The following is a 15543-nucleotide window of genomic DNA, read 5'->3' on the forward strand; positions in this document are numbered from 1 at the left end:
AATTTCAGGGTTGGTGGGAAGTATAATATTCACTGGATTTATTGTCTATGGCAACCACCATTGCTCAACCTCACACTTAATACTGTTTTAGAACAAATAAATGAAGAGGGTTCTGCAAAATTAAATTTATAGAAGTAGAGAATTAATGACTTTCTATTACTGAATGGTGGCAGTGGGTGGCAAACAGAAACCTCAGACACACGCTGTATTGAGAAAATAAGAAACGGAAAAAATAAGTGACCATATGTAGGGGACTTTATGACATTCAAATCAGAACACAGGGTGAACAGAGTATGGTTAGTAATCATGTTGAAACAAATATAAACCAGGACAGCCTCTGGTAAGTTATATAGAACTAGAGTAATTTAAAAAGTGAAAAAGAACAAACACAGTATATTGCCCAGTAATAACTTAGGGAATGTAGGTGGCCTGATGAGGCTGTTTATAGGACTTTCCAGACAGAGATTTGATCTCCTCATACAACTGTGCTCCTAAAACTTAAATTTATGTTTATGGTAAAGGGACAGAACTGTCAGGTTCCAAATGGGGCTGCGCAGAAGCACCTTTATGTGCTTTAAAGTCAGTGAGTTTTCTCCTTGCCATGTCAGGGCCTTGTTTGGGTACTAGTAACTGATTTCATGCTTCTGTCAAGGCAGAGAAGGATTGAGTGAGAAAATTTTCTTTGCAGCTTTTCAAAATCTCTTCATTTCCCTCCAATAACAAGGGAATCAGAAGTCTCAAGTCCATGCCTGATGTGACAGAAATTCCAGGGTAATTCACAATTTTGCTATTTAGGGTTATCAGCTTGGATTCGTGTTAACTGTCAGGGAATACAGCTTACAAGGCTGTAAGGGATTCTATCTTCTTAGTGTCTTGGCCCAAAACTTGCATAGACATGAAGCAGATTAATAGGACAGAAGAATACAAGTATATTCAAGTTTATATGGCACGGAAGCCCTCATAAGGAAATGAAGATCCAAAAATTGGGTTAGAATCAATCACTTGAACACTGATTTGGACCAAAAACCAGTCAAATTGTGAAATGTAAACCAAAAGGCTTGGGCTAATATAATTGACTAGAGAAAGGTCAAGGGTTAATTTACCAGGACTTATTTGCAAAGATTTTCCCTGGTCTTTGACTTTCCCTTCTTGCTAAGAATGTTATTTGATGCTGAGGATATCTTTCATATGGGAATTTTATCTTGCTTTTAAGAAACAAAATAAAAGTCAGAATGATCTTGCACATGCTGTTTTTAAAAGATGCTTTCACTTCAAAATAGTATCCTACAGCTGTATATTTTTGAGTGGCATATTCTTAACTCCTTCAAACCTATCAAATGCTTTGGCTATACGTGGTAGTTAACAAACCTTTTCAAAAAGCTGGCATTTGCCAAGTATGTAATGCATCTGTCTAAGGTTTATTGATTGCCTGTTATTTAATATTCTCCCATGCCTGGGAGCAAAGTGACTCAATTAAGATGTCAGTTGAACTTGGGCTTCGTTAGGAGCTAACAGCCTGCTTCTCCTTCTTGTTCCGTTACAGACTGCTGCGAAATAGACGCATCCTCATATGCTGGGACAGGTCCAAAAGAGGTAGAACCTCTTTTGCCAGACTTTCGACAGCCACTTTCCCTTGGTTGACATATTTCATCACGTGAGGCTGGAAGAGAAACCGAGGCGAACATCCGTGAAGGCGACCGCATCCCTGCCACAAGCCTCAAAAGAAAGTTTGCTCAATCTTCCCTAAACGCTAATGCAGCTGCCCGCCGCCCTTACTCAAGATGGCGGTGCCGGCGTCAGCAGCCCCCTGCCCTTCTCTATCATGGCAGCGGCGGACACGCCTCCCTGGGTGCTGGAGTCATATGACCTACACAATGGTCGGGAGTTCACCGGAGGCGTCCCGGCAACGCCGAGTGGAAGCTATGACGGCTGCCGCGGGTTCGGCAGGCCGCACCGTAGTGTCCCTGCTGCTGTGTGCGCTGCTGGCGTCCGGCGGTGCCTACGTGCTCGACGACTCCGACGGGCTGGGCCGGGAGTTCGACGGCATCGGCGCGGTCAGCGGCGGCGGGGTGAGCGGCGGGGATGCGCGGGGAACTTCGGGGCCGCCGCATCCCGCCCCGTCCTGCGCCATCCGGTCCAGTCCAGCGCAGACCCGCAGCCTCCGCGCGTTGCCCGCGTTTGGACGCCCTCGGGTTCAGGGCGGCTTCCATTGGCCCCCGGCCGGGACCGAAGATGCCCTGTAGGGGGAGTCGGGGTGTGCGAGAGTCCCAGGACTGTGACAGGTGCAGGTCCAGGACTGGGCAGAGCTCAGGGGGGTCGAATCGCCCCAATGGAGGCCCTGGGAACCATTGTGGTGATCATGTAGCATTCTTGGGGTCCGGTGGTCCTGGGGTGTAGAGAAAGACAACCCCAGAAGGACGCTTGGTGAGTCCCTGGTGGCAATTTCTTTGTGGGAGACCGTGGGAAATAGTTGGCCTTTCACTTTTAGGGTGCATTTCTGTCTTCCCACTTCTAACTTTGTATTTCTGGAGCTGGCTGAGAATTTGCGTTTAAAAAAGAAAACACTACTCAGTTCTCATCCTGGGTATGGAGAGAGATTTTTCCTGTTTAAAGATCTAGAGAGCATAATTTTTTTTTTTTTAAAATTTTAGAGTAGTTTTGGATACACAGAAAGGCTACGAAGACAGTGCTGTGTTGTTGTATAACTTATAGCCAGTTTCTTTATTAACATTCCATCTTAGAATGGTAGTGTTTGTTACAACACAATATTGGTATGTTATTTTAAAGTTCGTACTTTCAGATTTCCTTAGTTTTTACTTGATGTTCGGGATTCCTACCAGGATATTTAGTTGGCATTCATTGTTTGAAAGGAAACAGAAAGCCAGTTTAGCTTTGTGTGTCCTTGGGAATGGGTACAGCTGGGCATTTTTAGTTTTCCCAACTTGCCAACTGGTGGCCTCCACCGCCAGACCAGGAGCTTTCCTCGGTGCCAGGGTCATTCTTGGGTCCTAACAGCATTTGCCCTTTAACACTCTGTAACCCATGTCTTTATTTTGCTTTTTTGTTGTTGTTTCTAACCTTTGGGCCACTGGGGTTTATGTTGCCAGGTCTTTCAATGAGAATGAGAGGGTTTTTAAAAAAAAAATCTTGTATCCCAGATAACGTCGAGAGATAATTTGATTAGAAAATAGGATCGACTCTTAAACTTCTGGTTTTGTTAGGTTAAGTCACAGGAAACATGCGTCTTTCAACTCAGAACAAGCTTGAATGTTTGCTTGCGCGGTTGATTCTGCAGATAGTCTGTTCATGACTGTGACCTTTCTACTGGGAGAAAAAAAAACTTTCCCTTTACCCTGGCTTCTTGAAATCTACATTTTTGTTTTCTAATTTCAAATGTTACCTAAAGATCTTGGTAAATATTTCAGGGGTAACCTGTGGGCCAGTGACCCACATTGGTGGGCATTTATTTATGTTTTTTACTTATTATTATTATTACTACTAATATTATTATCTTGGTTTAAACCCGAAATAACCGGTATTTCATAAGGTAAGAGCCCAGTCTCTCCTGATACCTTTAGGTGATATTAAATCTGGTATGTAAGCTTTCTGAAAATGGAAATCTTTATTTAGCCTAATTTACAATTACAATGAGAAGAACAATTTCATAAACCTAGAATTGGAAAGACCTAGCTAATCTGATAAGACACCCAGCAATTACTAGTGAGCCAAAGGGATAGTGCATTATTCATCTTACAGGTTCTTACAGGTTCATTAAATGCTTACAGCATTGTAATTAATTTTTCTGTTGTTTTTAATGAAACTCTTTATACCTAGCACAGTTTGTGGCAGTAAGTACTTAGAATGGTCTCATTTCATTTTCGTGTCTTAGGGCAGGCATTTTGGTCTAGTAGTTAAGAATATGGGCTTAGGAAGGTTGTCTAGTGCCTTCTGAGTTCTGTCACTCATTATAGGTTTTGTGATTTTCTTTTTTTTTTTTTAAGCAGTCGTCAGGCATGGTCTAGGTATGACTGTAGACCCTGCACTTTTGACAGTAGCTTTCTATTCTTTCTGAGGCCAAGGCTGTGTGAGGTTTCTTAAGTAAAGCCTGGTGTGGTTTGTTGTTTGCTCTTTCTTAGTAATAGCACAACTTATAAAAACTATTGCTCTTTTTTTAGTATTGCTGCTTAAAATGTTTTCTTGTAAGATGCTGAGTGGGAAAATTATCTTGAGCTTCAGACACTCATCCTAGCACTGGAATATTGTTGACAAATTTAAATGTCAAGATAAGTGCATAGTATTCAATAAAAGTCTTCAGTGATCCAAACTTACACCCAACTATTATCTCAGCAGAAGAGAATGTTTTATATGTTGTAGAAAAAAAATAAAAACAGTGCCAGCTGTGTAGTGATTGGCAAAGCAAAGTCTGGCAAGCGTAGGAAGTGATTTTGCACAACTTGGTCTTGCCCAAAAACTGGCTAGGTAGGAATATCCCAGATGTTATGCATATTCATTTTGGGAATTATAGATACATATTCATCCTTTTGAAAATTTTTTTGCAGGCCACTTCCCGCCTTCTGGTAAATTACCCAGAGCCCTATCGTTCTGAAATATTGGATTATCTCTTTAAGGTAAGGAGAAAATAATTATTTAATAGTACAGTGATGTTTTAGGAACTGTGTAGTGAACTTCAGCCATAGAATTTATGAGCTTCACAATTTTAGCTTTTGGAGAAAATGGCAAATTACTTTTGGAATAAGATGGTCTTTAAAGTTTTGCTTCAAACGAATTTTGATTCTGTTTTCTGATCTGTAAAATTAAAGGTAGTTATTAGTGATTATTTGAAGTTTTATATCGTGAGACAGTTTTGATACTGTTACTTTGTTCTACAGCCAAGATGAAACACAGTGTTAATAGTGTTAATTTTTTCCCAACAGCCAAACTTTGGTGCCTCTTTGCATATTCTAAAAGTTGAAATAGGTGGTGACGGGCAAACAACAGGTAGGAGTATTTGGAGAAGTAGAATTTTTTTCCTCCAACATTTTAACTTATATTTGGAGTTCTGGAGTATGATTTTAGAACACAAATAATATTAGCTCTTTGAGTTTGGTTGTTGCTAATACATTGTTCCTTTTTATTCCTACCTGTAATTATTTAGAAAATTTATAGTATATTGAAATACAAATTTTTCAAAATAGTTTTCAGACTTTTGATTATTGAATTGAAGTAATAAGGGGTAAAGAAAATCCAGTTTTCTAAAAAGTGTACTAGAGAGAGCGCGGAGACAGTTTGAAATTTTGTGGCGATGTTAAAAGAAAATAATTGTTTTAGAACTTTTAAGACGTTAATTAACTTTAAAATATTTCGGAAATATAACTAGTGAATTTATATGCTTTTTGTTATATTAAAAATAAAATTATTTGTATTGTATGATATTTTCACTGTCTTACTAAATCTCTGAATTGCCCAAACTGGGCTCAGACTTGCATACCCTTCCCTCAGCCTTACAGAGTGCTGATATACAGACATGCCCCACTATGCCTGGCTTCCCAATTGCTTTAACCACTAAATCTTCAATCTTTGTGGTTACCATTTTGATCAGCTTTGGGTAGTATATGTCATTAACTGGCAGTTTATAACTCTCTGGTTTCCAGGAAGAAGAAAAAATAATAACTAGTCATTTCTGAATTAGATCCCATTATAATTAACTATAGACTAGAATGTTTTATGAATACTTGTCTTTCTGCTAGTGATTTGAAAATAACTTTTTATTTATTTATTTTTTTGTAATTTGTATTTTCACTGGTACCAGGGATCGAACTCACAACCACAGGCTTGCAAGGCAGGCGCTTATGCCACTGAGCTAAATCCTCAGCCCCTGAAAATAACTTTTTAACAGACATATATGTGGGTGGTGGTATTAGCATTTATTTAATCTATTTAATGGGGATCTTAAAACCTCAGAAAGACCAAAAAGTCCAGCAGGATATAGTGCTTGGAATTTTCAGTTATATAAGGTGTTAAGATTTCCCTTAATATAGCAAGTTGTGGTTTTACTCCTGGAAACCTTATAGTGCTTACAATAAAGAAAAAAGATGAAATGATATGTGTTGATTATCCACTTTCAAGTTCATAAGCTTATTCTTATTTGAACAACTTCAAATATAGAATTGGAATACTGCTTTGTGAAGTGTGTGTGTAAAAGGTCATAGAAACACCATTCATGGCTTACTTCCTCCTTTTTCTCTCGTCCTATTCAGATGGCACTGAACCTTCCCACATGCACTATGCACTAGATGAGAATTATTTTCGAGGATATGAGTGGTGGTTAATGAAGGAAGCTAAAAAGAGGAACCCTGATATTATTCTTATAGGTAATGTATTATACTTATAGCTCCTGCAGTCTCTTATCTTTAACTCTCAAATTCTGAATCTTGCTGGTAGGATTTTTATTAACACTAAGATGCTAAGAATGTTGTTAATATTACCAGTATGCTAGCAGTGGCAAAACAATAATGATCATTGTTTACATTTGTATATTGTGTTGGCTCTTTATAATACATCTGGAGTAAGTTGTTAATTCTTGTTTTTATAGAAGGGTGAGGTTTAGAGAAGTTACGGTCACAGATAGGAAGTTGCAAACTCAGGTTTAAAACAAAGTCCGTTCTGCCCCTCCCTATGGCAATTAAACTATGTAATTAGACAAAAATCTGTCATCAAAATTTGCACAAGAGCAATACTATTTCTTTACAGACTTGTATATTATATGTAAGTAGCAGATCTCAATTTTAGAATATGTATATACATGAGCACTGTTTGTTCTTAAGCCTCAGTGACATACAGGTCATTCTTCCAAAAACTGGGACATTGTATAGTCCATTCCTCAGTCCTTCCCTGTATCAGGTTAGGTTCCAGTGGCAGGATCATTGGCTAATTGCTCAAGTGGTACTAACTTATTTCACTGTTCCGTAGCAATGCCTACAGAGCCTATAAAGTATTTCGGACATCTAGAGCGGTGAGATACGCTCACTATTTGAAATCAGTTTGGTATTTTGAAAAAGACTTAAGTAAAATGAATTTTGAGAACTTGATTTCAATTTATTTAAAAACTAAAGGAAAAGAGTAATAATTTCTTTCTTTCTTTCTTTCTTTCTTTTTTTTTTTTTTTTGTGGTACCAGAGGTTGAACTCATGACCTCACACGTGCCAGGCAGGTGCTTGTGCTGCTGAGCTAAATCCTGACCCAATAATTTCTGAATTAAAAAAGAAAAGAAACTGAAGAGTGACTTGTTCTTTTAAATGAACTTTTGTGAGAGATTGCAGAAATGTTGAACACAGTAAAAGCATCATTGAATTGGGCACTTACTCCCCCACAGATTGTTCCAAAGGTCAAGCCTCATTTACATTGACAAAATCTGGCTTGCTAAACCACTGTCCAAACAAAGACTTACAGTGGCAGGCCTTTACATTTGCCTTTTTATGCAATAAATTAGATTAGAAAAATAAGCAGGTTATCATTTTGATTTAGAGTTTTTTCAGTGGTGAAATAGATTGTCAATATATTTAATGGATATGGAACTATATGTTAGTGACAGAGAATTTAGAATTTTAATTAGTGGTTTTCTACTATTCACATTTTAAAATTTTACTAACCAGGGTTATTGGAAGACTAGGACTTTCTTGATATATAGCATTTAACAAAGTTACATTTCTCTGTTGAGCCTTTGGCATTTATATTCATATAAAGACAAGCTCAATTTTGCCAAATTTGATTGCCTGACCTATGTATATTTTTAGTAGCCTTAAATTATAAGAAGACACTCATGAAATGAGAATTGTGTGTTATGATTGACTCATAGGGGTAGGTAGCATAAGGCTGTCACAATTCTTTAGATTTGACCTCAGAGAATAGAAACTTAATATTAAACATCCTGAAAGTAAAAGATGTTAAAATATACATTTCTTCCAGTTAGTAAATGTCTGAGTAAAGTGCTTATTGTGCTTTTTATTTCATTTTCTTGAAAGAACATTTAGAATTATGGGATCTGACTCAGTGAATCATTAAGAAATTATGGTATCCATACAGTAGAAGAGATTTCAAGGATTTGTGTGTGGTATATATCTTAGTTATTTTTCTCTCATTGCTGGGACAAATTACCCAACACTCAAAATTAAGGAAGGATAGCTTTAATTAGCTTACGGTTTGTGGAGGTTTCAGTCTGTAATAAACTGGCTCCAAGGCAGAACGGCATGGTAGAGGGGTAGCCGTTCATGGCAGCTGAAGACAGAAAAAGCAAGAGCAAAAGAGGGAGAAACAAGCCTCTTTTTCTCTCTTATGTATAAGGTGTGAGTGCTTATGGGCTCACCCAAGGAGTGCTCTTCTCTTGCACAGACTCAGGATGTTTATAAAGTGAGAACCCTTGCCCCCTGCTGAGTCACTTAAACTTCTAAACCCTTAAATTGGGACAGTGAACAACTCCTAGGGTGATAAGGGCATGTCCTCTACACCCTAGGGTGTAGATCTGCTGAGTTATTTAGTTAAGCTTCCTGAATTTCTAAGTTGATAAAGCGTACCAGTGATTAGAGTATATAATTCTTTATTTGGTCAGGTATATATGGCCCTTTTATTTGCCTGTTTTTTGGGTTGGTTTTCTTTTCAGTAGCACGGCATAGTTTTACCTATTCCACCTTTGGCTCTTTCTTTTCTCTACAGGGTTGCCATGGTCATTCCCTGGATGGCTGGGAAAAGGTTACAGTTGGCCTTACGTAAATATTCAGCTGACTGCCTACTATGTTGTGAGCTGGATTTTGGGCGCCAAGCATTATCATGATTTGGACATAGATTACATTGGAGTTAGTAATGTATTTATTATATGTATAATTTTTGAGATTGCATAATTTTTAAAAGTAATTTGATTTTGCAGCAATTTGTTGACTGATTATTTTGTGTTGTGAAACTGTTTTTTGATGGTGTCTGATAAAAACACAAATTAACTACATGTGACTTTATTACTGAACTTTGCTCATCCATATCTTCCCACTTTTGAAGCTGTGCTGAATATATACCATTTCCTAACTACATTTTAAATGTTTTCTAAAGCACCCTAACCTAAATTTTCTTGCTTCAAAGCTTTCTGTGTTTCTCTGCTCCTCATAGAGAACTGTGTTTCCTGTCTATTTTAATGATTGTTTTCACTTTATTCTCTGCACCTCAATTATTGTCTTCAGTTAGGCATTTGCAAACTTCCCTTTAAAGGGTCAGAGTACAAATATCTTGGGGTTTGTGAGTCTAAAGGTGGTATATATATTTTGGTACTGGGGATGGAACTCACAACCTTGCGCTTGCAGGGCAGGCACTTATGCCACTAAGTTAAATCTCCGGCTCCTATAAAAGATACTTTATGATAATTTTTATAACCATTTAAAACGTAAAGTAAAAGCTATTTTTAGATTTCAGTTAGTGGAAATACCAGGCGGTGGCTTAGATTTTACAGGCTGGATAGAATCTGCCTTCCCATGTCCTAAATGATTGCATGGCATCTTTTAATAATTTAAAAAGTATAAAACATGTATTTTCGGAGCTAGTATGTTGACCAGCTGGAGCATGCCTCAGACTGCATTGTACCTGCCACAACCTTGTGCTTACACATGGTGGGTCTCCATAACCATTGGCCTATTAATGTTCCATCTGCCCAAACTGATATTTTCAATGAAATCATTAAGGAGCTAGCATTCACTGAGCTCCTACTGTGCTGCAGAACTCTGAGTGTCTTGTTTTAGGGATCTGAAGGTTCGTAAACTCTTGAGTTCAGTTTGGTAGACAGACCTGGGACAGATGAACTGTAGAATCACAGGATAATCAGAGCATGAGGGTGAACCCAGGGCTCTAGGAAACATGAATGTACTTGTTTTCCTTTTCTACATTATAACTGAAAATTAATTTGTATTTGAGAGCTTTCCTAAATGCTAGAGCATTTTAAACCCATAGTGAGCCTCAGTGTAGGACTGGATCTAATAACTTTTATTATAGTGTATGTGCTGCCACGGTGAGCACAGCTTTTTGTTGTAGTACAGTAATATTTAGACGATGTTTCTGGTAAATAAGGAGAAATTTGTATCTCATCTAGACTTAATCACATGATAAGGAGCATCTTTGATTAAAAATTGCTCCTGGATTCTAAACTTATCTCCTTTATTAATAATTTTTTTTTCAAACTGTAAAACCAGAGGTGTAGAAACTCCAGACTTTATGATTATGAACCTGAGACTTACATGTCTCCTTTCATCTTTCCTCATTAAGAGTGTGCTTTTGTGTTCTAGCACACTGTGAATCCCTGTGTGCTTCAGAATGTTCCTTCTATAAGGGTCCTTATTTTTACTTGGCTTTCAGATATAATGGGTATCTCATCAGAATGACAGAGAAATCCTCATATCTCTTTAAGTTTCCAGTGCCTGTTACAGTTCTGGCACACACTAACCTCTCAGTATTTGTTGAATGAATATGTATGTAATTTTTGTAAATCTCTAGAATAAATGGCTTTAAAAATATGTCTACCAAATATTTGGAGGTTTTAAAGATAACATTTTAATTTTAAAAAGTTGTGTTGTTTTATAAGTATCTATAAATTCTATGGGAACATATTCCTAAAAGTAAGAAAAATGAAAAGTTATTATCAGATAAAAAATGCCATGAGAAGTGGCATCTTACTGATGACATCTACTTTCTGATATTTGAAAACTTTCAATTCAGACTTTCTGACTTTTTGTTTTGCAGATTTGGAATGAAAGAACATTTGATACTAGTTACATAAAGGTCTGTACAATTAAGTATTTTTCAGTTTTAAAGATATTCATAAATAACTTTTTAGTCCACATTACAGAAATCAGTAGGAATCTTATAGTAGAAGCACCATACTTTTAGCAACAGTTTTTTTTTTTTATAATTTTTTTTTGTCTTTTTCGTTTTTATTGGTACCAGGGATCAAACTCACACTGCCTGCTTGCAAGGCAGGCACTTATGCCACTGAGCTAAATCCCCAGCCCTTAGCAACAGTTTTGTATTACACTAATTGCTATTATATTATAAATTAATTTATATTATATTAATTATATCTATTATACTAATTAATTATATCTATTATACTAATTATACTGTGCATAAAATTAAAATCTCAATAATGTTTGCATTTCTGATATTAAAGCATAATCAGCAAAGAGGTAGCATTTACATGTGCAGATAATAGTTTTGAGCCACTTTTGATGTATACTTGCATCATTTTAATTTTTATAAACTCATTTTAAGTACTATTATTACTATTTTTCATGAAGTAAAAAGCTGAAAATAGTAATTCTTATCACTGGAAACCAAATAGCTATTTGGTTTTTAGCATTTGTATTTAGCATTTGCTTTTCAGATTGAGCTATTCACTGGTTTACATTTCATGTAGTTTTCCCTGAGTACTATGGTTTGAACCCAATCTGCAAGTTAACATGTTCACTAAACTAGTGTCACATTTTCACTAATCTGTAGTTGCAGAGAAGAGAGGGCATAGATTTGAGAGGGTCCACTGTGCCTTGCACCATATAACTTAGTGGTTCCATTAGAGAGTAAGAATGTGTTGGTGAGTGGCATGGACTGGATATAGAGGGAAAGCATTGAAATCGTTATCAAGGATTGTTGGTGCAGTGTTGTAAATGCTCCAAGTGCAGGGCTGATGGGAACATCAAGAACAAAACTCAAGTTAGTGCATGTTTAGTGTAATAGTCCATGACGAGGATGATAGTATTTTGAAAATACTGAAATCATCATCTAGCATACCGAGCTTGAAGACACTGTCTTAGTTTCTTTTCTCTCACTGCTGAGACAAAATACTTGGCACCCAAAGATAATAGAGAAAAGTCTTATTTAGCTCACAGTTTTTAGAGGTTTTAGTCTATAATTGGCGATGGCAGAGGGGCAACAGTTCCTGGTGGCAGAAGACAGCAGGGTTGACAGCTGAGACTTAGCAACATCTTTCTGCCTCTGCCATGCTCCCTCCAAGCTGCTGAGATTAGGGCTGTGCTAATCCAAGCAGTGCATTGATCCAGTGGTCAGCCACCCTTCAATCCAGCACTCTTAGTCCCAGCATTGCTCCACCAATCAGTCACACACTCTAGATTCTGCCACCTCTGAAAAAAGTCTTTGATCGCATGAGGTGGTTGGGGGGATGTATAGGCAAACCATAACAGTTACTTCAGCTTTTTTCATCATCATTCAATAGCTAAACACTCCTTCGTAACTTTCCCATGTTCTTTTTGCTTGTCAAAAGGTATTAAGGAGGATGCTGGACTCTCAAGGTCTCCAGCAAGTGAATATCATAGCAAGTGATAATCTGTGGGAGCCTATTTCATCATTTATTCTGCGAGACCCTGAACTCTTCAGAGTGATTGATGTGATTGGGTAAGGCCTGCTTTAATTTTGTGCTTGCTCTGGTATTGGCTGTGTTTTTATTTTTGCCTTTTGCCCTGTTGGTAAGGTGTTTACTGAACTAAAGCATTTATAGCTCATAGTTCATTGCTTTCTTTTTGAAATGTATTATTTGAACATCTTTCTATATGATAAAATTTACTAGCAACTTTTAAAAAAGTGAGTCAGTTTGATGTATCCTCTGACTATAACTTTATTATATATCCTTAATTTGTTTTTTGTACCTGGGATCAAACTTATGACATTGAGCTTGCCAGGCAGGTGCTTATGTTACTGAGCTAAATCCCTGGCCCTATCCTATATCCTCAGAGTAGAGTAGATTTGAACCCTGTTCCTTATTCCATTTGTTCTGTTCAGCTCTTTGGGCTCTGAGCTCACTGGACTCAGCATTATTTTTTTTTAAAGTGAATTTGTATTTTATCCATTATGTCAAAGTTTATGAACCTTTGAAAAACAGAATACCTATATGTATAGTATTTGGTCTTTTCTCTTGGGACTACTGTGTTCTCTGAAAATGCTTTTTTTTTAAATGAAAATTTTGAAACTACCAGAAAAATACATAGAATAATGTAGTGAATGTCAGTGTTCCAATCTCTCAGCCTTAGAAATCTTAAGAACTTCTGGCCAGTTTTCTATCTGCCATTCTGGTCCATTCTTATATTGTTTGCTTCCTCTCTTCATTAATTTGAAACAAATTTTGAATATTATTTTTTTCATAAAATCTACCACATTTTAGTGAAAGATAAAATTAGTGAATGATACTTCAGTTTGGCTAAAGATAAAAGTTTCTTTTGCCATAAACAGTGCCTTTAGTACACCTAAAAATGTAATAGGTTCTTGATATTATCAGATAGCTATAATTATTATTTTATAATTTTGTTTAGTTGAATCTGTATTCATTTAGGATTTGTACATTATGATTGGTTGATATTTAAGTATCTTCTAATCTTTAAATTGGTCATTTTTTCTTTTATTTTGTTGAAGAAACTAGGTTGTTTTTCTTGTAAAGTTTGTCACACTTTAAATTTTACTGATTTCAACCTTGTGGTTTACTTTAACATGTTCATATATCCTATTCCTCCATGGAAATTGGTAGAGAAATCTAGATTAGGTTTGGGCTTATTGATTTTTTTTTATGCAAGGGAGGTAACATGTTTGCACATTTATTTTCCAACATTTTATACATTAAAATTAAAATGAATTGCTTTTATCATTACAACTTTCACAAATAGCTCATGTCTTGCGGGAAAACAAGGTTGTATTATCTTCATTATGATTTGTTAACTGTTATTAGAAAATGTCGTTTAATGCTTTGTTTCATTTAGTGCTTCTTGGATTGGCTTCTGTTTTGTACCTAATTAAGAAACTCCTGCTTTCTTTTTTTTTTTTTTTTTTTTTTTTTTTAATACCGGTACCAGGCACGACTGCCTGCTTGCAAGGCAGGCGCTTATGCCACTGAGCTAAATCCCCAGCCCCAACTCCTGCTTTCTTTTCATTTGTGTTGCCTTTCACTCTACCTTTCAAGGACATTTTGCTTTAGGTTCATTTTTTGCATAAAATTAGATTTTGCTCACTCTGAAAAATCTTCATGTTTTAATGAATAAATTAAGGTTAATTATAGTTTTTGATACGATGTTTGTGTTTCCTGTTACCCTGACGTCTTTTGCTATTGGATGATTTATGTATTTACTAATGCAAAATGTTTTGCTATGTGACTTCTTTTCTTTATTCTAGTTTAAAAACATTTGGTAATGTCAAGATATTTTTAACTTTCACAGTTAGATGGGGGGTACTGTTTGCCTTTTATAGGTAGGGCTAGGAATATCTCTAACACATTCCTCTCTGATGCATAGGACAGTTTCCCTGTCTCAACTTTTCAGAAAATAATCCAGCCCAGAAGGTCAATAGTGCTGAAGTTGAGAAACTGCTTTATACTAGTAATCTATTTCTTCTTTTTTAAGGTATTGTCTGCTGGCTTAGGAAAGCAATTTATTTGCTAACTACAGTTTTGGTTTATTTGAATATTGCTTCCCTGGCTTTTCCTCCTATTATGGAATCTTAATTTGCATAATTATGTTAGTGTGTTAACTTTCATACTCCTCTGTGAGAGCAAGCTTCTACTGTCTTGATCTGTCACTTACAAATTATAATCGTTTACTACTTTATTTTTTGGGGGGGTATTGGGATCACACTCAGGACTGCACACTCGCCATGCAGGCACTTATGCTGCTGAGCTAAATCCGGCTAATTGTTTACTTCTAGAGAGTCCTGGTTAACAAACTTACTTGCCCTATCACCCACTTCCTGTCTGTTGTTTTAGCTACATTAGTTGTGTATTAGCCAGTCACGTAATGCATATATGCTATTTAATGACTTTGATTGTAGCTCTACTATTAAATATACTTAGTTTTGATTTTAAGAATCTTTTGCTGAAGTTTTGCTCTTAGTTTCTTGGGTTGGAAGCTTAATATCTAATTGAGTTTTCTTAGCGATTATAAAAGCAGTGTTTCTTTGTTTCTTAATGTTTATTAGTACTGATTATCTATAACCTTAATTCTTAAAGAAAGTTTGGCTAGTTGCTACCCTTTATTGTGGGCTGCGGTCTCTGAAGCTCCTGGGCAAGTGAATAGTGAAGGATAAAATAAAAGAGACAATGAAGTGGCCTGTCTGGGTCCAGGAAGACAAGAGCTTTTTAGAGCCAAGGCAGAACACTTCTCCGGATTGCCTACAATTTTTTAGCATATAGGAAAGTGCATGGAGTATCGGAGGCAAAAGGTGTGATCGTGAACAAGGCCTTTAGAAGAGGGAACAAAGACAGGTCAGGCAGTGAATCTTTGCTTACTTAGGGAACTGCTTGGATCTGTAAGGATGGCAGTGTTGCCCTGAGTTCTGGGTGAGATTTATTTATTGCCCTCAACTGCAGTGTTATCTTGCCTTTAGAGGCATCACAGTGTCACAGACAGGTCTCTTCTCTGACCCCGGGCATGGAGAGTTCTGTTTTCTGCACACCAGTTATGGGATCTCTGGGCAAGTCGCCGAGGCCTGGCAGACTCAGAAGTTAATTTGGAAAGTCAGTTGATG

General features: G+C 36.9%; 1 protein-coding gene across 6 annotated transcripts in view; it reads left to right on the top strand.

The window, feature by feature from the left end:
- Window positions 1-1850: 1850 nt before the first annotated feature.
- Window positions 1851-15543, top strand: part of Galc (galactosylceramidase) — a 46176-nt gene continuing 32483 nt past the window's right edge. For 2 of the 6 annotated variants that reach the window (XM_003472338.5, XM_063241263.1), the window contains exons 1-7: window positions 1853-2069; window positions 4560-4628; window positions 4935-4998; window positions 6258-6371; window positions 8710-8849; window positions 10771-10809; window positions 12305-12435. In XM_003472338.5, coding sequence (XP_003472386.2) covers window positions 1863-2069; window positions 4560-4628; window positions 4935-4998; window positions 6258-6371; window positions 8710-8849; window positions 10771-10809; window positions 12305-12435 — 764 coding nt within the window. In that variant the 5' untranslated portion in view covers window positions 1853-1862. Of the gene's footprint in view, window positions 2070-2288; window positions 2425-4559; window positions 4629-4934; window positions 4999-6257; window positions 6372-8709; window positions 8850-10770; window positions 10810-12304; window positions 12436-15543 lie in introns of those variants that run through there. The other 4 variants (XM_063241265.1, XM_063241266.1, XM_063241267.1 and 1 more) reach the window with 4 other exon arrangements.

The sequence above is a fragment of the Cavia porcellus genome, unplaced genomic scaffold, assembly GCF_034190915.1.
Source record: "Cavia porcellus strain 051 isolate PalLab524CR breed Dunkin Hartley unplaced genomic scaffold, mCavPor4.1 scaffold_31, whole genome shotgun sequence".
In the NCBI taxonomy this organism is placed as follows: domain Eukaryota; kingdom Metazoa; phylum Chordata; class Mammalia; order Rodentia; family Caviidae; genus Cavia; species Cavia porcellus.